General features: G+C 42.4%; 1 protein-coding gene across 5 annotated transcripts in view; it reads left to right on the top strand.

The window, feature by feature from the left end:
* arhgef18b (rho/rac guanine nucleotide exchange factor (GEF) 18b) overlaps positions 1-24,103 on the top strand; it is a 47,696-nt gene extending 23,593 nt beyond the window's left edge. For all 5 annotated transcript variants that reach the window (XM_086047358.1, XM_086047357.1, XM_086047356.1 and 2 more), the window contains 22 exons: positions 1,100-1,167; positions 1,500-1,545; positions 1,848-2,055; positions 2,384-2,490; positions 3,723-3,863; positions 4,148-4,398; positions 4,484-4,609; positions 4,696-4,813; positions 4,923-5,177; positions 5,263-5,339; positions 5,591-5,769; positions 5,855-5,928; positions 6,811-6,996; positions 7,122-7,268; positions 7,583-7,698; positions 8,082-8,150; positions 8,280-8,327; positions 8,779-9,060; positions 9,138-9,287; positions 18,796-19,147; positions 20,636-20,779; positions 21,370-24,103. In XM_086047358.1, the coding sequence (XP_085903484.1) occupies positions 1,100-1,167; positions 1,500-1,545; positions 1,848-2,055; positions 2,384-2,490; positions 3,723-3,863; positions 4,148-4,398; positions 4,484-4,609; positions 4,696-4,813; positions 4,923-5,177; positions 5,263-5,339; positions 5,591-5,769; positions 5,855-5,928; positions 6,811-6,996; positions 7,122-7,268; positions 7,583-7,698; positions 8,082-8,150; positions 8,280-8,327; positions 8,779-9,060; positions 9,138-9,287; positions 18,796-19,147; positions 20,636-20,779; positions 21,370-21,713 (3,488 nt within the window). In that variant the 3' untranslated portion in view covers positions 21,714-24,103. The remainder of the gene's footprint in view (positions 1-1,099; positions 1,168-1,499; positions 1,546-1,847; positions 2,056-2,383; positions 2,491-3,722; positions 3,864-4,147; positions 4,399-4,483; positions 4,610-4,695; positions 4,814-4,922; positions 5,178-5,262; positions 5,340-5,590; positions 5,770-5,854; positions 5,929-6,810; positions 6,997-7,121; positions 7,269-7,582; positions 7,699-8,081; positions 8,151-8,279; positions 8,328-8,778; positions 9,061-9,137; positions 9,288-18,795; positions 19,148-20,635; positions 20,780-21,369) is intronic.
* The last annotated feature ends 796 nt before the right edge of the window (positions 24,104-24,899 follow it).

Here is a 24,899-nt window from a genome sequence, read left to right as displayed (position 1 = left end):
ACGGAAGCCTTTTTGATGATCTCTTCGTGGAAATTACTAGTATTGCGTTGCATTGTGTTGTTGACAGGAATGCTGCCTTTGACACAGCAATGCAACCACATTCAAACAATGTTGTGACGTTTCTGCCTCAGGCTTCTCTTGTCTACTGTATGTGCCCTGAATGATGTAAACAGGGCTGTCGTGAAAGGTGTTGATTTTCACCTTTCCTGGCGTGTATTTTGTTCGCAGTTTTCTTTTGTTTTGACTTGTGTACCACTTCCTGTCTGCAATATTTGATATTTCAAACTTCATTTTAATGGAAAAATCTGTATTTTAGAATACATTAAGATTAGATTGCAGCTGTTCACTTGTTGATTATGTACTTTAAGATGATTTCATTCTGTTCAACATGCTTCCTGTGACTGATCGGCCTTGTGCCTGGTGGCCAGTTCAGGTTGTACCCCGCCACTTATTTATCTGAAGTCAGCTGGGATAGGCTTACAAAAAGGATGAATAGTTCAGGTTTTCAACACGTCGCCACTTACAATGGAACCATCTCTGTACAGAGAAGCTTCTCTGGCTTTGGCATTTTGGCCTTTGGGTGTGTGTTGGGTTTGCATTGAAGGCCTCGCTGGACTCACAGGTTGCATGGATTTGTTTGGCCTCTCTTTGTAGCCAAATAGCACGATGACTTTGTATTGTTGTATCTTTTGTGTTTTACTTTCACGACCTCTTAAAACCTACTTTTCCTGTAATGTTAATGTTTATATTCATTTGAATAAAAAAAAAAAACTGCACTTAAGATCATCTCAGTGGGATTTTAACAGCATACATGATTACAATTTGGGTAAAAACGTATACATCCATCCATCCATTATCTATACCGCTTGTCCTCACAAGGGTCGCGGGCGTGCTGGAGCCTATCCCAGCAGTCTTCGGGCAGTAGGCGGGGGACCTCCTGAATTGGTTGCCAGCCAAACGCAGGGCAAAACGTATACAATATATGTGAAATTTATGAATTCCAATTAAATATAATACTTTGGGTCTCATTCAACTGATGATAAAACAGTACTATACACTGTATTCTAAGTCATATTGACTATTGGATACTGTTTTTCAGATTGTGCTGTGAATGTTCACAGGAGCTGCAAGTCTCTGCTGGGTGAGTGCACCAGCACCAAGAACAAGGTAAACACTCCACTGGAACGTGGAGAAACAATGCTGACAGTAGAGTAGAGTTGCCCCAAGCATTCAAATGCCTGTTTTTTTTTTTTAAACACTACTCAGTACTCACATTGACCAGGCACAACTCTGTCGCACAGAATAGGGTAAAAAAAAAAAAAGTTGCAAGACGGTCACAGTCACACTCTTGAATCTTGAATGGTCTGTGCACAGAAAGCTTTGTGTGCTTTTTCCTCTTGCAAAAAATAACAGACAGCCAAAGTAAACTTTTTATCACCTAATACATTTTGGATGAAATGGCCTTAAAAATAACATTCTGTCTGTCCATTCTCAAACAGAGAGATTCTTTATCAAGGACAGGCCCGTCTGGATCCCCTAATCTTGGCGAGTATAATTCAATTTATTTTCAAGGATCAGAGTGGGGTGGCCATCTGCCTCTACATGATGGGTTGAGGAATAGATAGAATAGAGAATGACAGAAGACAAAAGTCTGAAGTCTGAAAAAATGTTACAGTGGTTCCACATGAGATAAGGCATGTTACAGCAGTAAATCCAAAAAATCTTACTGGTCTCAGATATGAATTGATGAGTACAACCTACTTCTCTTGTCCTTGTCTTCTTCGCTGGCCATCTTCTCTTTCACTCCACCTTTCTCACCATGTTCTCGCTTGTGTTTTGCCCCCCAGCACTGAAAGACCGCCACAGAGAGCAGGAACAGTCAGGGGCAGCCTCATCACAAGCCCTGAATGGCCATGCAACTTTTGCCGGCCCCCCTGGCATGACCATCATTCCTCGGGGACCAAGTAACCAACAAAGTGCAACGCATAACATCACCTCTCCTGGAGCTCCTGCTTTCTACCTCGGCCACAGCCTACGCCACCACAGCAGCTCGGGGTCAGTACCTCAGTCAAGCATCACTCACTTAGAGCAGGGGTCACCAAGTCCGGTCCTCAAGAGAACCTATCCTGAGTGTTTTCCATCTCTCCCAGCTGCAACACACCTGATTGAAATGATCAGCTCATCGGCAAGCTTTTCAGAAGCCTGATAACGATACAGATCATTTGAAACAGGTGTGCTGCAGCAGGGAGGGATGGAAAACATGCAGGATAGGTGCCCTTGAGGACCGGACTTGGTGACCCCTGCACTAGAGGATGTACTGGATTTCTTTTTAGGTATGAATTTAAACTGTGGGTTTCATGTTTTTTTTTTTTTTTCACCCCAGATCTCTCCCTGGGGAGATGGACGAAACAGACGCTCTTCGCTTTAAGCGCTGCAATGAAGACACCATTTCCCTCGTTCCCTCCACTACTGAGTCTATCATAGTGGAAGGTAAGTTGACTTGATTGGTGACATTTTGTTTAATTTGTGGAATTGTTTTGTCACACATCCACCTTTTTCAAAACAGAGCTATTGTAGTTGGGTTTTTTTCAGTCTAAGTGTGTTTTCTCAAGTGTACTGTGTTTAATGAAGTCCCACTAAACTACGCTGATATGAATATTCAGTTTGAGGGCGGACTCAGACAGTTACGATGGTCCACTCTGATGTGTTTGGTAATTTCATTGGTCAGATGTGACGAGACGATCTGTAAATCTATTGGCTGCATGAGGCTCGTCAGCACAAATTTTTAAATAAATCACGCCACTTTAATAGCCACAGGGTTAAAAAGCATGGGGAAACAGTAGCGTCTTATAGTCCGGAAAGTACGGTAAGCAAGATTAATTCATTACGAAGCCTGTACCGGTCATTAACTATGGTAGCTTATTTTATTTAATCGAGCCCACTCCTAATATTCTTATAATGTCTAGTCTGGAGTGAAATTGAGCAGCTGACTGTTAAAATTTCCTGATAGATAATGATAAAGATAAAGAAAATAAAATTCTCTACGTAATCTGACAGAAAGGCATGTGGTTTTGTTTTAATACATGTCCAAAACATATTTAATTGCTTTCCACATTTAATTTGGTGCAGATTCAAGGAGAGAATGTAGGATTAAAAAAAAAAAAAAAAAAATCATATAAGAATCCATATATAGATGACTGCTTACTTGGCTTTTTCTCCTACAGTTCTTTGGCAGTTGTCATTTACTTTGTAATGCTCTTTACTTACTTTCCCCAAAACAAGAGAAATTAAAAGTAGGCGTTACACGATCAGGATATCTGGGGCTGATCACCAATTAGCGAGTAGAAATAAACCAATCACCGATCCAATTACAGCGTGGAGTAGTACGTAAGTATGTTTGTGAAATAAACTTTTTATTTCCGTTATACAGTATACTTGTTTACTGAATACCAACAAAAGTATTCTCAATCATTTTTGCCAATGTTGAATAATTTTTGCTATGCCCCTAAGCAAGAATGCACATCCTCTTGAAAGTCATTCACTATTCAATTTTTTCTTATTTGAGTGTTTTATTTTATTTTTTCTGTATGGGGTTGATAATCATCTTGTAAATGTTTGCGAATTAATATCAGCTCTGTAATGAGCAGATAGCAGGATATTTGAGGCGATGTTCACTTTGTATGCTGTCGAGAATCTGTCATTTGGTTTGCTCCTTTTCTCAGATGCTCACTATGCTGCGGTGCGAGCTGATCTGGAGTGTGATGCTCAGGACCTGGAAGCAGAGTCCTGGAGTTTGGCCGTTGACCAGCAGTTTGTTAAGAGACACTCAAAAGAGGCCATGAAGAGGCAGGATGTCATATATGGTTCGTGCATTTGTATGGGATGCTCTTTGTTTAATGTTGCCTTTTAAACCAAACAAAACATATTACTATTAGACCATTACAATAACAATGTAGGCTCCTGGATTTTCTCTAAGCTTGAAACTCAATTTAGACGAGTCCCAGTTTTGCAATTAAATATTTCTCATTGTCATGTCTGTCCCTGTGTTTTGTAAACGATACATTATGTTGTATTGGCACACGTCAAAGCAAAGTCTGATAACATTTAAAAACAAACACATTGTAATTTGTCACTTTATGTACAACAGAGCTGATGCAGACGGAAATGCACCACGTACGGACACTGAAGATAATGCTTCGTGTTTACATCAGAGAGTTGAAGGAGAACCTCCAGATGGATTCGAGCAGACTGGAATGTCTCTTCCCACGCTTGGAAAACCTCCTGGAGCTCCACATACATTTCTTGTCCTGTCTTAAAGAACGCAGGCAAGAAAGCGTTGCTTCGCCCACCGAGGGCAACTATACAGTGGACAGAATAGCAGACATAGTAATTGCGCAGGTAAGGAAAGCGCATCCACAACAAGCAAGTCAGAAAGGTTTGTTGTGGTTGTTGCATTTTTCTTATTTCTTCCGTATCCATGCAGTTTTCAGGTGATGTAGGTGAGAAGATGAAGGACAGCTACGGTGATTTCTGCAGTCACCACACTGAGGCTGTCAGCTATTACAAAGAACAGATGCAAACAAACAAGAGATTCCACAGCATCATAAGGGTGAGACAACCAAAAGCATGCCTGCGATCCTTATACCAACTCGTCTGTGTACAAAGTTTGAGTATTATTGTCTTTTGCCCTCTCAGAAAATCAACAACCTGTCCATTGTACGAAGGTTAGGAGTGCCTGAGTGTATTCTGTTGGTAACACAGCGCATTACCAAATACCCAGCACTTGTCGAGCGCATCCTGCACAGCACTGAAGGTCTTGTCGTATTCATTTCGTGCTTACTAAATCGTCTGTACATTTAACTGAGGAAGAAAACACGCCCGTGTTCATTGAGATTCATTTGAATCTTTGTTTGTCCTCTCAGAGGGTACTGAAGAACACACAGAGCTGAACCGTGCACTTGGCTTGATTAAAGACACTATTGTTCAAGTGGACTCATTGGTTAATCTGCACGAGAAGACATGTCGCCTCCGTGACATCCACAACAAAATGGAGCCAAAGGCATTGGGCAAAATCAAAGATGGCCGAGTGTTTCGCCGAGAAGACTTGGCGCAGGGTCGAAGACGTCTTCTGCACGAGGGCACTGTCAACTGGAAAGCTGCCTCTGGCAGACTCAAAGGTAGGACTGTGGCACATTAAAAGAATGTTTATTTCTCAACTCAGATTTGAAGAAATAATCTTGTGATGTTATTTGGTCCTCACAGATATTCTTGCAGTTCTCCTTTCTGATGTCTTACTGCTGCTACAAGAGAAGGATCAGCGATATGTATTTGCAGCAGTGGTGAGTAATTCATAGTTTTCTTTATGTAAAGTACATGCGTAATTAAGATGCACGTTCAATTGGTGCCCTTTAGAATGGTGTGACACGTGTGACGTCAATGTTTTTCCTTCATTTCGCTCACAGTACCCATTAAGCCTTTTTGTAGCGTTTGTCTGTGTTTTGACCATTGTAAAAGCCTTCCTGTAGGATTAAGGTGAAAGACCACTGTAAAATGTATCCTAACTCATTCTTTCTCATTTTTATGCCCGTAGGACAACAAACCGTCAGTCATTTCTCTTCAGAAGTTGATTGTTAGGGAGGTGGCCCATGCCGAGAGAGCCATGTTTCTGATCTGCGCGTCCTCCAATGAGCCGGAGATGTACGAGATCCACACGACCTCTAAGGAGGAAAGAAACACTTGGATGACGCAAATACGGCAAGCTGTTGAGAGGTAGCTGTGAAACAAATTTAAATGTAAACTATGAAAATAATTTTCATAGTACGGCAATTAATGGCTTCTGTCCTGTTGTTGTTAGCTGTCCTCATACAGAGGAAAGGCTGTTCAGTGAGGAGGAGGAAGCTCGAGCTTCAAGGTTCAAAGAATTTCAAGGTACTGACATCTAATAAACTACAGTGAGCCCTTGCATATTCACAGTTCAGCAATCATGAAATTCATTTTTTTTTGCTTATTGCTTTGGCGCCATCTTGTGGCATTCAGATGCGAAGGAACTATGTTGACGTGAGGGGAATTGTTCCTCATTTACCAAGCTTTATTTTGGCAGGACATAGCCTTCTCTAATAGAAAAAGAATACTCATGGGCAATTTGAAACCTTTTTGGGTGAGCATCACTGCAAGGCTCGGTTCCTATCCCCCGTGAATAGATGAGGTCCACAGTAGTGCATTAAAGCGGAAGTCAACCCAAACATATTTTTTTCAAGAATATGTTCTATACAGGCCCACTACTTGAAACAAAGCATTCTGATAAATATTGCGTTTGTGGAATAAGAGTTAATCCACCCGCTTTCAGCCATCTCTGGGGGCGGCCATTTTGTCACTTCTGTAAACTGAAAATGACATCACAGTGTCTCAGGTCATGACCAATCACAGCTCACCTATTTTCGGAAGCTGGGTTGTTATCTAAGCCCTGAGACACAGTGATGTCATTTTCAGTCGTGACAAAATGGCCGCCCCCTGAGATGGCTAAAAGCAAGTGGATTTCGCTGCTAAACTCATATTCCACAAACGCCATATTAATCAGAATGTCTTGTCTGAACTAATGGGCCTGCACAGAACATATTCTGGAAAAAAATATGTTTCCACGTTAATCAGGTATGGACAGTATGATGTAGTTTTATTTTTAGGTACAGGAGGATATGAAAGACACAATAAAATGCCTAATGATTGACTGTCTCGCAGAAAGAACAATGTACAAGAGAATGATGTGTTGCAGTAATGGCCAATTATCACAATGATGTCTATTTCACCCTGTAGAAAGTCTGAGCCAGAAGGATGCCGTGATTGTCCAGGCGCTCTCTGAGAAGCTGCAACTTTTTGCAGACATGGCAGAGTCTGTGGCAGGTCTGGAGGACACCGCTTCCCGCTCCAAACTTCTTTTACGGGGTGATGCCTCAGATCTCCAGCAGGGGGAGGCCTTGCTCAAAGGAGCCATCACTGAGGGTAGGACAGTGTTGCTGAAGACAACATGGCATTGAGATAGGCACACGTATAAACTCCAATCCCTGAATGTGAAATTGTTGTTGTGGCAACATGTGGAGCATAACTTGCTCTCTCTGTCAATTCAGTTGAAAACCTCCAGAATTTGCTCCAGTCTGGAGTGAGGGGCGAAGTCCTGTCATCACAGCAAAATGAAGGGAGCAGCTCTGGACTCCTGCCCAGGAGAGCAGACACCTTTGGGGGCTATGGCAGCAGACGCTCCATCCTCACTAAGAGTGAGTCCAGTACATTTCTTGTCCTGAGGAAACCTCCCATCTAATGCGTTGTACTGTCATGCACTTTGTGCAATGAATAACTTGTGAATTATTAATAAAATGGCGTTTTCTCCCAAAAACACACACTTTTTCTGTTTGAAATTATTTATAGCAAATTATAGAAACAAGATATTCACAAACTAGTATGACATATATTCATTTGTTGTCTTTGTTGACATTTTGTGGTTGTTAATGGTTCTGTTTTCTGGTCTGTTTGGTCTCACTGTTATTTTTGTGTCATTGTTTGTGTCTGTGGCTGGGTGTTCCTCTGCCAGATGGCAATATGAAGAAGAACTTTTCTAGCGAGTCCAGAAACAGAGACCGAAGCCAGCGGGCCAGCTCTGACCCTCAGCTCAAAGATCTCTGTGGCAGCCAAACTCTGGAGCAGACGGTAGTTCTGACGCACAAAAAGTCACATGCTCTGACTTCAAGCACAACAAAAATCACAAAGGGTGACAACCTTGGGATGATTTATTTCCTTTCTGAACAAACAAACAGGCGTCGAGAATATTTCTCATCACAGACACACACACAAGCCGTCACTGGACGAACATTTAAATGGTACACATCAAATAAACATTGAGTGTTCACATAAACAAATACGGACTTTGAGGATGAGTAGTTGTATGAAACAGATCACAGTCATCAGCTTGTACCAAATACTAATTTCTTGGCTACTTCCACTATATTAGTTTCAGAAGAACTTAAGCTTCAGTGTTATGTTGTAGCACAAAAGAAAAAAATAACCTGTTTTATTTGGCTGATGTTGCCCAGGTTGATGAGAGTTGCTGCACACCGACGAGATGGAACAGGATCTGGTCCGACTCATTCCCTGAGGCGGAGGTTTGTGCCTCTTCTTTTTATCTGTTCGTTGCTTACATATACGTTGCAGGATTGGGAGGATATACTGCAAATGTTATTTTGATTGTACATGCCTTATTTTAATACCCTTCTCTTTTTTTCCCCTTCCAGTTCTTTTACAAAGTATTAATGCTTTCTCAAAGGCTCTACAGTCTGCAGGTAACACGATGCCTCGCCGCTTATAATGATTTGTTTACATTTGCACACTGTCCTTACCTAGTCAAATATCTACCAATAAAATTGTGTGCATATACACCACCAGCCCAACACGAAGAATCGAATGAAATCCAATACTCAGACACTGATATTGATCCATGTTTAATTTTGTAATTGAATTTAACATTGTGTAGAACTGCTTTGCAGCATATTACAAACACCTCTGTGTAATGCCGTTCATCATATTAAACCTATTGCTAATCTAAGACTTCTCTGATAGCGTCACTATCATCTTGTGAAGGCAAACTTAGACCCAACACTTCTATTGGGTCCGTTTTATAGTGCAGGTGAATATAATATTCATAACGTTCCAGGCTCCAAAATGCTTGTGACATTTCTCTTTTGAGCATTTTATGGGTATAAAGTATCACTTTCCTCCTGTCTGCATGGTTAGGCCATCATATCTCAGCAAGACAGCCACATTGAGCTGCAGCGTGTCTCGCTGACAGAGCGCGCCTCTCTGCCGGGGCGCCACCGCGGGAACGTGCTCCTGGAGCAGGAGAAGCAGCGTACGCTGGCCCTGCAGAGAGAGGAGCTCGCCAGCTTCCACAAACTGCAGTCTCAGCATCGCCAGGAGCAGCAGCGCTGGGAGAAGGAGCGAGGGAAGCACCGCCAACAAGTGGAGGCCACCGAGGCCAGGCTGCGGCAAAGGGAGGAGGAATGCAGGCGGCTGGAGGTAAAGTGGTCAGACCTACCTGACAGTTGTGATGGTTATGTGACTTGGACCTTAACCAGAGGAAAAATTGGATGCAGGAGCGGCTGGCAGAAGAGAGGGTGGAGTTGGAGAGGCAAAGAGAGACGTACCAACAGGACCTGGAGAGGCTCAGAGAGTCCACTCGTGCAGTAGAGAGAGAGAAGGAACGCCTGGAACACCAGAAGAAGATCAAGAGGAAAACCATTGAGGTGCGAACAGGCCTACATTAATGGCTGGCATTGACTTGTTAGCGATGGCTGAATTTGGAAATGAAATCTCATACTCAGTCATGCTGTCGAAATCACAAAGCCTTTATCAGACATTGACAACCAAACTTCAATTTTATAGGCGTAATGTCACATCTCGCGCTCCTCAAACACACCAGTTTATAACATTTTGAACTCTCACACGTGGGCAAAAAAGTGTGAACTACTTTTAATAGTGAACTGTAAATTTTATGGCAAAGCTTTAGGCCCACTGCACTCGACTGGACTGGACAATCGCAAACAAATTAAATTTGACTGGTCATGTAACTGGCTCACAGACATACTAATGCAATGGAAAAACTGCGACCCCGAGTGTTCTAATTTGGAAACGTTTTAATGAAGACATAAACAGTACTGTATTATTTGTAACTCATTCACTGCCATTGACGTATTTATTTGTCTTTTCAATTCCAGGAACTTATTATTTTTTTCAAATGTTAGGGTAAAAGAGGGTTCGAAAATATCTGGCAGTGAATGAGTTAACGATCGACAAACAACATGGTGGGATTGTCAAGGAGTTGATTCCCCTGGCCGCTGTGGCAATTTATACTCATACAAAGAGAGGAAATGGGCGAGAAATAAAGGCGGAGTGTGGCTATTTGAGAGGCTGTTGGCAGTGATCGCCTCCTTCATTGACTGCACTTGTGCATTTCAGTAACCGACTCGCCACGCCTTGCTTTTTAGCCACAGGTACATATGAAATTGTAAATATGGTCAGTATTTTTGTAAAAAATATGTATAGTGTATTGGTAAGGCTTTGCGGCACTAAGCTGGATCTAGCTTGGTACCTGGAAACAATTTTTGTTGTGAAAGGTCATAGAATACGACATGACATATTTGATCTGGCAGTACATTTGCGCCGTTGCAAGGCCGTTCATCTCAGATTCAAATTTTTGAATTACAACGAAAGTTGTTGCAAAACCTTGCATACTTTATTTATTTTTATGGCTAGATTTAGCTGTTGTGGCTTTAAATCAAGTGCGCTTTGTAGTCCGGAAATCACGGTACCAACATAATGCGCTGGACAACAACAGGTTGATGCTGATATTTACACGCTGTTACAATTTTGTCATTGTCTCAAATTATTGGATATTGTTCAGCAATAACATATACAGACTTAAATAAAAAAAGAAGTCGTCGCCTCGAAGGAAATTCCACTCTTCGCTACAGAAAATCCTGCTAGTTGTTGTAAGAGTTGTTGTTTCTAGCCCCCGGGCATCATCAAGTGTGTTTCATCGCACGCACACACATTTCTAACTACTTCTGCCCAAGACAGTAATCTCCCTACTTAGCACAGCTCTTTCCATTCTTCTTCCTTACATCTTTCTCCATCGTCTGTGTTTCCACGCTTCCATCCCGCTTTCCCTTCTTGCGCAACAATGTGAGACTTTGTGAGTTTCATGGAAAGCTTGGACCACTTGGCTGTATTTCATGCCTGGTGCCAACATCTGTGGCAAGGAGTTGAAGTAAAGTGGTTCAATGTTACAGTTTCTGTAGTTTGGGTAAACACTCGCGATCTCTCTCTTCATCCCATTACGATGGCGGCTTGCACTTTGAGAAGAACCTCTTCCCAAAAAAAAAGCATTGGCATGTGATCGTGAGAAGGAGTGGATAATTGTCCTGGATGGACCTGTGATGAGTCAGCAACCTTGTAATTACAAGCCTTGACTTTTGACTGACACAGCCATGCACACAAAAGTGCTATTTGTTTGTTTGTGAGATTATACTGCAAGATGAGACCTGAAGCCAGAGCGATACACGGCCATGTCAGCACTTGGCGCCCACTGACATCACCCCCCCCACTATTTGTTTTCATTCCGCCTGTTTGTGTGTTTTGTACACACGCAGATCAGGGTTTACTGTATATTGTTGGCTGTGCCGTGGGACTTTTTTTTGGCTGCGTTAATGGGAAATTTGGAAGTGGTTTGTCTCCCCCCCCGCCCGACACACCCTGGCTTCATCAAAAACACATTAAACAGCCTTTTCATCGGCCGCGACCCTGGGTTGTGTTCCAGGCTCCAGGCCAGCCTGATATCAGCAGCCATTTAATGCCTATACCGCCAAACATTAGGAGTCATCAGCAAACCGTAGCGCTATAATTAGACCTCATAAAAAAAAAAAGACACGCCTCTGCGCGTGTTTGTGTATCTCTGAAGTTGAACATATGTAGGAGCGAGGGAGGATGGAGCGAGTCGCAGCATGTGAAGACTTCAGAGGCGCTTCTTTCATGTGTTATCTCATCTGATCAGGGTAGGCCCTTTTGATTAGGAAGGCCTTGGATACAGACTTTTCCATTGGCTCATACCCAGCATGAGAAGATTGCACAATAATCAGTTACTGCGCGGCATGAGCCTGAAAACTTTTCATGGCAGCTCAACAGTACAGTTGGAATACTTTAGAACCTAAGGGTACATTCACACAGCAACAAATGGCCTTGTGAAAAAGTATTTGCTTTGAAACATTTCAAATACAGTAGTCAACCTTATCAAAAATGATCACTGTTCGGTCGTGCAAAAAACACCGAAAGCAATCATTTCAGTGTGCACCATGTCAGGCCAGTATGTAGTCCCGTAACCTCTACTTGCACAGAGTGCTTGCCCTACATGCAGGCATAACCATCTTTTCAACACTTTTAACATGCAGTATGTGACATGTGGTTGTAGGCTTTGGCATGGATCATGTGACTCTGGGCATAAAAGCATTATAGGCAATATACACTTTTGCTGGAGTAGTTCTAGAAGCACTTTTGCTCCTACAGTGCTGTGTCCCACTTTTTGATTTTTTAGCTGTGACACACTCAAGCGGCCCAGACTGAATAGTTAACCTGCATGTCCTCCAATTCTGACTCTGAATGTGGAGCTGACTGTGTGTATTATTTTTTTCAACGTACACTTTGAAACCATTGTTCCAGCTCAAATTAGTCGTTTTCATGTAAATGAACAGCACTGATATTTTTTTTGTTTTTCAGTTAAATATAGTCTACCCGGAGCGGTTGCTCATAGGGTGGACTACGGTAAATAGATTTAGCTTGAATGGTAAAGTGGTCAACAACTGTAAAAAAACAAACAAAAACATCTGTTAACAAACACAACAATAGTACAAGGTCACTTGTTAAACACTGACCCGTATCTTTGCTTTCTATACTTTGAGTTATCATTTGAACCTCGGTCACCTCTTGTCTCCAGGCTGTTGTGTGATGTTACTTGAGTGTGTGCCCTGTAGGCTGAAAAAGCCCCATGAGTAATATTACCACCTCCACCTACATACCTTTGACTGCTTTCTTCTACAATCAGCCGGAAGCAATTTGTGTGGAGAGCAAATCTTGAGAGAGCACTTTGGAATGCAGGGGCACTGCCTATGCAGCCACTTACCATCTGTTGCCTTTTACCACAGTATGACTCTTCTGCTACAGTCTTGTCCACTTGCTCACAAAATTAATCAACAGCTCAGATACAAGAGGACACCAAATACTACAGTGTGTTATGATAAGATTGATTACATATTTTCAAGAAAATTGAGTATGTTGACGGCTGCATGTGTAGTGTGTACCCACCTGCTCTATGTAATGATGTAAAAATCATCCTTCTTCATAGCGATAATGCATGCTTGCAATAATGTGTAGTTAGATATATAATTGCATCCAAGCAGGGATAGTTTTGTTTTGGACTGGTATACAAATGAACTACATCATACTGAGAGGTATTTTTAGTCATTTGCTCCTCCCGTGTAGCTAAATAAATGAACCAAAAAATATTGGAAATGGCTCTCAGTAGTCTATATCAACTACAAGCACAGTAATAAACATATAAAGCTAAGAGCCTTATATGGCGTATCGGAGCCGATCCAGCATTTATTTGCATGTACATTTTATAGAAGTATAGAGGATATTGCCTCAACGGTGTTATGTTTTCACACACAACACAGCACAAATCCTGCAATCTGATTAGATGCGTGAAGACAACAGTGTCAGCGCCAGCCTCTTGTGAGAAGTGTGAAATATTTGTTTCCAGAGGCGATTGTGTTACACTACAAGGTGGGAGAAGTGAGTCTTGGTTGTTAAACGCTCCGGTGCCACCATCACAGGAAAACACATCACAGTGGCTGTTACATACTACCTCCATAGCCAGAAAATTGTCATGGCCCATTCTGTGTAAGAGCAACACAGGGAAAAAAAAATTCTGGATTTTACATTTGGATATTTTCATCCAGCTCTTGTATTGAAATTTATGAAATTACAGTGTCTAAAAGCTGTAGCCAATGAGTATCATTTTGTGCTCTAAATTAGCATCTATTTTTGTACGTTTTCTTTTCCCCGTGGATTGGATTGTTTATAAAGCTCACACAATACGTAAGCACTATTCCGATTCAGCTTTGGCGAGTTTAATTGTCAGATCTAGTCAGCCCCCGCTCACATGGCCCATGGAAACTCATTCTCACACGATCACGTTACCTCTGATCACCTAGTGCAGGTTAGCCACCGTCACCCTCCTCAAGTGAGCCCATTGTGTAGTGTCAACCGAGGCGCTCGTCGGGCTCTATGATTTGGGAGTATCCGAAGGGTTTTCAGGATGAGAGGAACCCGGCTGTATAATTAGCTAGCGCAAGCCTGTCATTAGCAGAACCCTCTGGAAGACCGCCAGTGCTAATTGTTTGTGTGCTGTCAGTCAGGGCTGTTTATGTTTCCCCTGCTTCCGAGCAGTTTCCTGCCCTGGAAACCTGCCGCCTCTGCTGCTCCATGCCAGTCACCTTGTAGCGGGAACAATGGAAGGTCTATGTGCTAAGACGAGCCAGTGTTCATGCAGGAAGACTGATGGAGGCAAAGGAGAAGGAGGGAGCAGGGTTGAACAAGGGACTTTTGCCGACTTTTCCCCACTGAAGGGCCTCTCTGTGCCTCAGGGCTTCCCATCATGCTCAGCTGTTTGAGCTGGGCTCCAGACACAGTCACAGTCTATTGGGTTCGCCCTCCTCGGCTTGTAAAAGACTCACCAAGTGTTCCCTATCTCCTCAGGATGTATTCCCCATCATCGCTCATCATGTAGCCTTTGCACCGCCGACAAAAAGCCAAGGTTTACGTTAACGCCGGTGTCGGTCCGGCATACCCACATTTGGTCTATAAAATGGCCCATTTAAAACACTCTCACGTTTATTTGGCCTTTATCTTTTAATACTAGTCAGCTTTATGGGCTTTCTGCTTCTTTTTTCAAGAAACTAAAGACGACCTTTGTGACCTAGAGTAAAATCTGCCATTTACATACATATCTCGCTAGACATAAAAAACGACAGTATGGCCATGACAATTTATATACCGGCAATCACTACTACTTAGTAACCATTTTTGGTCAATGTGCGTTTGACTATACAAGTACAAGGGGGCTTTCTTAGTTTAGTAGATTGTGAGTAATTGCTTCATTTTCTTTTCCATCTTTTCATCCCATTTAATCTATTACTCATCCTCTTATTTTTGTTTCTGGATCTGCTTTAAAAAAAACCCTGACTGGAATCGGTAAAGAAGAAGGAAATTGAAACGCAAAAGACATAAACCACAACAAAAGGACTGAACCTTCCATATGGAGACAGTTTGATGATCATCATTTTAAGGCCAATAAAAGTTTGTCTGTGGTTCATCCAAATGTTTAATATGGCATGGATGCAATGGATATTCTAAACAACCAGGAAACCTTTTTTTATATCGTGCAACATCCCATCAAAAGACTTCAAGCTGTGTGTAAAATTTACTATAACGGGAAAAATGAGTTCATGCTAATACCGCACCACAAACAAAATAAACATTTTATACGGTGTTAAATTTCAGAAAGTTGTCATATCACTTTTCATGGAGAGGATTTTGGGCTGTGTTACTTAAAACAATAATATTGCACAAAAACAACTGTGTTATAGTGTTGGGGTGGGGAACTGCAACAAACCTTGGACACAACCAAGATTCAGAGTGGGCGGCAATCTTCCTTGACTGAATAGGAGCCAGAAGAGTAAACAAAGAACATAAGGATAGCAGTATCAATATTGGTATATAATATGACAAATAAATGGAGCTCGTACTTACATTACTACTACAGTATTCCTAATAAATATTGTAATAATATTTCTCTTTGAAATGACCCTGGAGCTATACAATTCAGTTCAATCTGCCTCTAAAATTGGACTCCTCCCATCTTGCACCACTTAACAGATCCAGTGAGCATCTGAATGATCATTAATTTGAGCGTATTTACATCCAAATCAGATGAATGGTGTAGGACTTACAACAGTTTGTAAATGTGTGAGCCACTTTTTAAGGAGCCAAAAGTAATGGGACGATCATAATTCAAACGTTCATGTTTTAATGGATCAAATGCATGCTCAGTTGAATTCAGGCGATTGCGTAACATTCCACTTCTTTGCCTTCAAAAAAAAAAAAAAAAAGCTCTTGAGTTACTTTCACAGTATGCTTTGCGCTATTGTCCATCCTGTGAAATGCTGTCTAATGAGCTCTGCAGCATTTGAGCAGATAAAGCCTTAAAAAAAAAATCATCTTACTGCTTTTGTTAGGAGGCAAATCATCAATATACACACGCAACCAGCTCCATTGGCAGCCATACTTGCCCACTCCATGACACTCCCACCACCATGCTTCAATAATATAATGTAATGTTTTTTTTTTTTAATAGGGTTGTTTGACAAACTCTAATCTGGCCTTCATGTTTTTGAGGCTCATCGGTGGTTTACATCTTATCCTTCTGTTTTCACTCTTCTCTTGATTGTTGCTCTAACACACATGCACTACCTCCAGTATAGCGTTCTTGAGTTTGCCATCTGCTTAGAAGGGGATTTTTTTCACCAGCTGGTGTTCTGCATCTTTTGGTGATGCTGAGCTCATCAGTGCCTTCTTTCTTTTTCTGAATGTTCCAAACAGTTGACTTGGCCAAAACCTTTTTTTTTTTTTTTGCTATCTCTGCTGGGTTTGTTTTGGCTTTTTCAGACTAATGGTGGCTTGCTTCACTGACTGTGACAGCTCTTTGGATCTCATTTTGAGCGTTGACAGCAACAGATTCTAAATGCAAATGGCACTTTTGAAATGAACTCAAGACCTTTTATCTGCTCCTTGTAACTTGGCAAGTGAGGGAATAACACGCATCAGGCTACGGAACAGCTGAGCAGCCAATTAGCCCAATACTTTTGGTCCCTTAAAAAGTGGAAGTTACTTTGCAAATTGTTGTAATTCCTGCATCATTCACCTAATTTGGATGTCAATACTCTCAAATTAAATCTGAAAGTCTGTAATTAAAGCACATCTTGCCTGTTTGATTTCAAAACCATTGTGGTGGCGTGCCCAGCCAATAAGATGAGAATTGTGTCGATGTCCCAATATTTATAGACCTGACTGTAGTTACTAACTTACAAAAGTGTTACTTAAAAAACTGCCAGTATAGTTCTGAGGTTTGGGGTTCTGAGGTTTGGCGTTTGAAGCTCATCTCTGGCCTTCCTGGAGCGGAGTTTGCATGTTCTCCTTGCGCTTCCGTGGGTTTTCTCCGGGTACTCTGGCTTCCTCCCGCAATCCAAAAACAGTCAGCTGGGATAGGCTCCAGCTCACCTGCGATGCTAATGAGAAGAAGCACAATAGAAAATGGATGGATGGATGAATATTTCCAATGGGGCAAAAGTAGTTTGAACCGTGAACAAAAAGTCATTTGAGGTTCTACTGTAATAATGCCGATGGTAAATATAATGAAGGCTGCAGCTCCGGAGCTAGGATGAACTCAATATTGTTCGAGAGGTCCTTTTGGTCAATGTAGATTAGACGATAAAGTTGTCATGTGCAGATCATCTTTCACACTCTCTTGTGATTCAGTGTACAATGCACTGTTTGCTCCCTCGGACATGTACACGTTCCCCCGTGCGTGTCTAAACAGCCTCTTTAGGCAGACACGCCTCTATGTACACAGGGACTATTACGGGGGATTATGTTCTCTCATTTTGGGCGATTGTCCGTTTGTGTGTGTCGTCCTCGAGCGTCTTCAGAACACATCAAAAGCTCAAAAGCGGCAAACTTAGCGAAGCGTGTGCTCAGCAGAAAGAGCAGCATGTGTTTCTGATTCTCTCTGCGGCCCATAAATGCGCCTTCTGCTCTCCAGATTGTGTTTCGCTGATGGCGCAGAGCCACGCAGACGCTTTACAATACACGTGTGTCATGTCTGCTTTCAAGCGCCTCTAGTTCCTAACAAAATTGAACCACAGATGCAGTAGAGCGACCACAGTGTTGGGAGAGCCTGCCTTGGTGCCTAAAGGAAGCGAAAATGATATGGTACTAGTATTTGTTTACCATGAAAAGAATTGTATATTCTCTGTCACTGTCTCTTACAAATTCATGTTTCAAAGGCTGCACTAACTAGTTTGAAACACGATACGGACAAAAGTGCGACAGCCTAGAGCAGGGGTGTTCAATCCCGTTCCTCGAGGGTCGGTGCACTGCCTGTTTTCCGTCTCTCGGCCCTGCAACACACACCCGATTCAAACGATCGGATAATCAGCAAGGTGTGCAGAAGCTGGATAACCATCCTGATCATTTGAATCAGGCGTGCGTTGCAGCAGAGAGGGATGGAAAATAGGCAGGGCGCCGGCCCTCGAGGAATAGGATTGAAGAACTCTGCCCTACAGGAATTGAATGGATGGAAATGTAAAGCGATACAATTAACTCTTCTTTGAAGGCTTTCTGATTTTTGTTGATTCACCCAGAATGTTTTAAATTTGAATGAACATTTTTCATTCCATGTTGTTCGAAAGACTGTTTCATTTGAGTTACTTAATTATCGGAACCTGATTGTTTTGGTGAACAGCTTTTATGGTACATATGTCCTGCTGTCCTGTGAAAAACACGTATCGCCATTTATTTTTTTATTTATTTCTTTTTTACATGGATGCGAATGACAGCGACAATATACAGTATTATAAACAACTTCATGAGGCCAGATGTTATGGTCATCTGCAACCATGTATTCATATTGAGAATGTAGCTCATTCCTCATTGTACTAGCGGTTTACAACGCTCTCGATAACACTTTTGAGGTTACGAATAGCACGATAGCAATGGGCTACTTTGCGCAGAGACGTAACAATACGTTGTCATGTGACATAAAAAGACACACTCGGTTACTGCGGTACTTATTGTTTATTCCGTTTGACTGTTTTGTATTTATGGCCAAGACGTGTTTTTCGTTATTATAACATAATGTTATTCATTATTATTATAACGTTAGTAATTTGTTAGTGATAAACTATGGGCCGTTCAAATTCGGGTTACATCTTAACTTCGCCGTAAAGTAGACCCTTAGGGTAAAAATAAAAAAATAAAATGAAATAAAATTGGCGTCTATTAACTGTATTTAATTTCTCAATGAAATGAATACCCCTGAGTTTCAAAATTGTACATTCCCCTACGCCCTCCTCTCCCGTCCAGGTGGCGCCCATGTCCGGCAGTCTAAACGGCGAGCTCCTCTTATCATCTGGCCTCAGCAGCTCTTCCGGCCTCTCCGACACACCCCTGCCCCCGAAGGCCCTGGTGCGCGGCAGCATGTCGGTAGCGCCGGCCGACTACCCGGAACGGCCCGAGGTGACGTTGCGGAGAGACGCCAGCTCCTCCACCCTGCCGCTGAAGACGGAGGTGCCGCTGCACCTCTTCAGCACCACCAATCAGCAGCACAAATTGCTGGGGGTGCAGCAGCAGATCCCCACCAAGCTAGCCGCCCTCAGCAGCGGCAAAGGCAAGGGGGTGAAGAGCGGGAAGGCCTCGCAGCGCACTGACAGCACTGGTAAGCAGCCAAGCGCCATTTTGACGCAATCAGCATGTGGCAAGGTGAACCGCAGGACATCTCCTGATAAGGAATTTGTCACGGGAACCTGCTTATGTCAGCCAGACTCGTTGGAAGGACGTTATTCTCACAGACTTGCGCTTTCCAAGAAGGCCGGTGAAATACGAGGTTTATTTTGGGACGCACTCATCTTCTTGTAATAAAAGTGTCCGGAACAACTGAAATGGACACATATGCACACTATCTAAAGGACCTGGCTCATGAGGAAAAAAAACAAGTTGAAACCATCTTTCCATACAAAATAAAATCTCCTCTTTATTCTGTATATGATCACCAGCCACAACATTAGGTACACCCGCATGCTCTTTGCAAAAGGAGCCATTCAAGTATGAGTCAAGCAATGTTTATTTCGGATATTGGAGTTTGGTAGTTTGCCACAGATCTTTGTTTCTGCGCCCAGTTTCGCAAGACGTGGCTTAAAACATACTCTCTGACAGGCTTGTTTCTCCGAATTGAAATTTGATTTTGAAAAACGGAGGAGCTATGCTGGTGAGGAAGGCAACTTAACACGATGATGTTGAACTTTTTATCAAAGTGTTACTGGAATAGTCCTGACAGTGTGTGGTAAACGGCTTGTTGCTAGGAATAAGAATATAAAGAAAGGTTGTCATATTTGCTTTTAATTGCAGATAAATCGAGGTGCTACGCTCCACCGCGGTATTACTGGTCCTGTGCATGATGTTTGCTGTTATAGCAATTAAAAGATTAGAACTGATTTGATCTGTGGACAAATAGAACGATTGTGGAAAGTAGCGACGAAAATATCAAAAGCGGAAGAAAATGAAAAGCAATTTGGGGATTACGTTGCATTAGTCAGGACAGCGCCGGATTTAATTTAGAGACAAAATGTGCCAACATCTGTACACAGACATGCTCTGAGATGTGCAGGGCTTTTTTTTTTTTTTAACCTTAACCTCAATGAGAACCAATTAAAACACATTCACCATCACTTAGCAAGCCTAATCACCTCTTATGCACATATGTTCACAATTTTTCTATAATAATAATAATAATCCCTTTTGATATGAACTGCCCACAGCCTGTACGCAGTTCCATGGGTGGAGCTCACCCTATACTACAGAATACGTCCCTCTGGTTCATGCACTTTAGTTGCACACTGCCACAACGGGTTTTTTTTTTTTTATACACTTTTAATGAATTGTGTTGGTTACATATAAAATAAGTTCTTCCATCGCCTTGTGAGAGATAACCAAACTGTGTCAGAGAGCATTATCAATTAAGTGGCTCGTTAGAATCACGTTAGTGCTCCGAATTGGGTCAGCCCCGTTGTTTATCAAATAATGAGAGAAGCTAAGCTGCTCCAATTTAGTGTTAGAATCCAATTTCACAATGAAACCACCCTCTTAATCTTCTCCACCTCCGTCCTCCCCTGCCTCCCCCCCTTCCTCCGTCCGTCCCACCCTCAAGCCTCAGTGGACATGAAGCAGATTCTCCCTCTGAAGCTGTCGGCGCGCGACGACAACGCCCTCAAAGCCAAACGCTCGGTCAGCCCCCACCAGCAAGCACCGCTGTCTGCGTCTCCTCTGCCTCCCAGCCTTCATCATCACGGAGGTACGCACACGCACACACACACACACGCACACGCACACACTCTCTCTCACAAACAAACATAGCTGAATGAATTGCACACACACACATTCACCGACTCCACCCATCTTTGTTCTTCTCCCAGCCTCTCCCTGTGTAAATATCGAACAGTGTCACATTTCTACACGGTGATTAATGGCAGCCTGGCACCCCCGTTTTAACACTTTAACGCTATTACAGTTGTTGCCCACGCGTTGTTGGACATAATATTTTGGTGACAAAAATGGAGCTTCACTTTGCGCCATTGCCTTCGTACGTCACCGCTGGTTTGCAATGATTGGAATTACCAAAGCTAGCAAGGCTAATCATGATTCTCATCCACAAGCAGCTAATTTTCTTGTTTTTTTCCATGTCACTCGCAAAGATGTACTGTATTATCACGAGTGCGTTGGCACCACAGAGCGTTTTATTCTGGTAACGGCAGCATACGTGCGAGACAAAAGTCCTCTCTATATTGCCGAACGGGAAACGAAATGCCCGAAACACATTATTAGTTTAGTAGTACGATGAAATCAACTCTAATTGTTACCTTTGTCAAATCAAACCTTCATTAGATCATCAGCAAAATCCTTTGGACGCTTACGGAGCAGATTCTCAATCCAGCATTATTAGCGGCAGCCACCCCGCAACTATCCAGAAGCCCCCCGTGCCGCCCACTCTGCAGTCTTCGGGGCAGCCTCCCGCCATCCCGGCCCACTCGCACACCACCGCATCGCTGCAGTTCCTGGCCCAGGCGCAGCCGCAAGGCCTGGGCCCGAACCCCCACGTGCTTGTGCCGGGCCTCGGCCTCAGCCACAGCATGCCGCTCCCGCTCCCGCTCCCGCTCCCGCCTCCGCCGCCGCCGCCCTACAACATCAACACAGAAGACCTCAACAAGGAAGACGTCATCTTCTTCTAAAACTCTGCTGAGACTCTTTGAAACAGCCACCTGGTGGTCTTTTTTTTTTTTTTTTTTTTTTTTTGTAGCTCATTTCTCAACCCAAACAAAAGCACCGCAAGCGTGACAACCTTGGGATTCTTTAAATGAACGTACACTGATCCAAAGATGGCAGCCTGTGATTTGAAGACGAGACTGCCAGGTGCTGAAGCGTTGAAGAAGGGAGGCGCCGAGGTCCGATTTGGTGTGCGCCTTGGCAGGAAGTCCCAAGTGATGGAACGCTGTCTTGCTTGATGGTTCGTTTGCACAGTGTAAATACTCCATTCCTGACTCTTGAAGGAGTCTTTATGGTTCTTTCTTTTTTTCTTTTAATGGTTTGTACAGTTGTCAGACTCGTAGTCTGGATAATTTAGTCACTTCTGTTCTTAATTATGCGTTCATGGAATATTTTATTTGCAGTCAGGTGCTGCTCTCCAGCTCGGACAAGCCCGCAAATGAGCTATTGAGCACACCGCACCTTGACTCACTTGGAATTAATTTCTTGAAATCTGCTTTCCCTCCCGTATTCATCCATTTTTTTTTTTCATACTGTTTATTCTGTATAGGCAGCCCAACCCATCAGACTTGGACGGTACACCCTTGACTAATCACCTGTCACTTAATTTTAAGGGTAAAAGCCCCTTTTTAAATTTGAAGTGTAACAAGAACTATTCCGACATCAAATCGTAATATACTTGCATTATATTATTGCTGTGACATTGATTGATTGATATTTTTGGCCTGTCGCTTTAAGGCAAAATTCCTTCCTGTAGTGTAATTCCATCATGCAGAGACTCGCAGGACAGAGCCTGAAGGTCATTACTGCGGACAAGCTTGAAGCTGTTTGAACACATTCCTCACTTCCTCCCACTTCCGCTCTTCCCCTTCTCTGAGCTGCAGTCACGCAGCGAACGAGTCACGCGTTCATGTCTTGGCCCGCTGATCATTTTTCTGTCAGACTAGGGTCATATCTATATCTTATATAGGATATATGTTTGAACATGACACTTTTATTTTAAGCCTAAGGTACCAGCTATAGCAACCGTGCGCGTGTGTGTGAGTGTGAGCGCGTGTGATTGATCGCCGATGACGTGTCATTAGCAGGTACTGTGGCAGAAAGCTGATGTCAGTCTTGAATGTGACTGAAGAAACATGGAGATGCCCATCCCATGACATCCATTAACTTAAGCAGAAATGTCTGTGAATCCCTTCACAGACATTTTGTCACGTGTATATATTGTGTAGATTTGTGTACATACTCTTTTCTTCTCCTTTTTACTTTAGGGACAGACTTTAGCTGACATAGTGTTAATAGACGGTCAGAGAAACCATATTCGCTCAGTTGTGTTTTAAAAATGACGTTTTCATGCCTTTTGTGTTCATGTAGCATTGAAGTCAAGGTGCACTGCCCGCCATTTTTTTTTCTTATTCCTCACTAGTGATGCGTCACAAAATGTCACTCAACCAAAGAGACGTTCACACTGACTAGTTTTCTCTCCCAGCTCTTATTGTGCTCTATTACTGATATTCTTCAAAACACGATTTTACATGTGCAAAACCAGAAATCATCTGAAGTTTATCAAGATTATAAAACTGCTGATCAAGCAGTATTTATTATTATTATTATTTTTTTTTTAATTTCAACATCCATCAAGTGGTCCTCATCAGCATTGTTGATGGTTGGGCAAGCAAACGTCTACTGGCAAAGACAACTGGGCTGGCAGCGTCTGTTCAGTCTTGGCTCATAAAACATCCAGTGAAGCCCAAAATGTTTTATAACCTGGCCACGTTTTGAGTTGCAGTGACAGACACAAGCGAGCGGAAGAAAGCAGTGTATAAGACAATAAAAAAATTAACTACCCATTTGGGGACGACCGCATACTCTGGGGAAATGCTACCAAAACACTCATTACCTGAATATCGTATGATATTTCATTGTTCTCATGGCATTGAATTGATCTGATCCCATCAAAACGTTATCTGAGACCAGTTCACTTGCGATCGATTTAATGTGCCGAGAATGAAATGAACTGGATGAATCCGAATATTCGCAGGCATATTTCCCAGTTGTCTCTTTTCCACTGCGTGGCGTCCACGCTACTCACATAAAGTTAGGGATAGTCGGCTTTTGGGTGAAATTTATGGATGAACCTAAAATATATGTATAACGTTTCCAGGTGAACTTAATTTGACTTTAGTTTACATGGTAGACTTTTTTTTTTTGCCATTCCTATCGAAGAGCTCTGGTCAATTGTTCACATGTGATGTGATCGCTTTCAATCTGCTGCTTACATGCACCATTGTATTAATCAGAAGAGCCGTTTTACATCCACGTGATTTGCTCAGACCGGTATAAACATCACATGATTTATCAGGATGTAGTTCTGTTGTCTATTTAGCACATTGTTTTTAATCTTCAATTAAAGGTGAAGTCAAGTCAAACTTTTTTTTTTTTTTAACAATATGTTCTATGCACCGCCACTAGTCTAAACATGGTATTCTCAGTAATGTGTTTATGGACTGAATTTAAGCAGAAAATTCCACCCGTTTTTTTTTTTTTTTTTTTTTTTTTTTTTTTTTAATCCATCTCAGGGAGTGGCCATTTTGCCTTGTTCTGCCACTTGCTATCGACTGAAAATGACATCACAGTGCCTAAGGGCTCCGCTTGCAACTGTCACAGCTCACCTGTTTTCAGGGTTTGGTCATGTGACATTTGCAAGCTGAGCCCTTACCATGTTTACACCATTGGGGGTGCATAGAAAATATTATTGTAAAGGTCATTTTGTGATTTGACGTCCTTATTCAAACAACAGCTTGGTTAAAAATATGTTAGTTTAAAACAAACTTTCCCATCACAGACAAGTTTTGGTTGGAGACCGCCATTTTCAAGCGCATAAATGATTATGTCACTTTACTATGCATTTATTGAACCGTTTATGTGACATCGGTTCAGACTGGCAAAAAAAATATACCACCTCTGAATCCGATTCTGCCTTTTTATTCCGATCGAGGTGTTTATATGGAGTCTTTTCATTCCGTTTGTTTTCTTTGTAATCGGAATAAAATACTCAATGTAAGCATGGCTACAGGCTACCAGGTCCTGCTTTTTGTACCTGGTCAGCTGGTGGTCCACCAAATCCTTTAAATTGTCGTGACAACAGACTTGTG

Source organism: Filicampus tigris, chromosome 12, assembly GCF_054856515.1.
Source record: "Filicampus tigris isolate MCC_2025a chromosome 12, RoL_Ftig_1.0, whole genome shotgun sequence".
Lineage (NCBI taxonomy): Eukaryota > Metazoa > Chordata > Actinopteri > Syngnathiformes > Syngnathidae > Filicampus > Filicampus tigris.
This window is presented reverse-complemented; position numbering and strand designations above follow the sequence as displayed.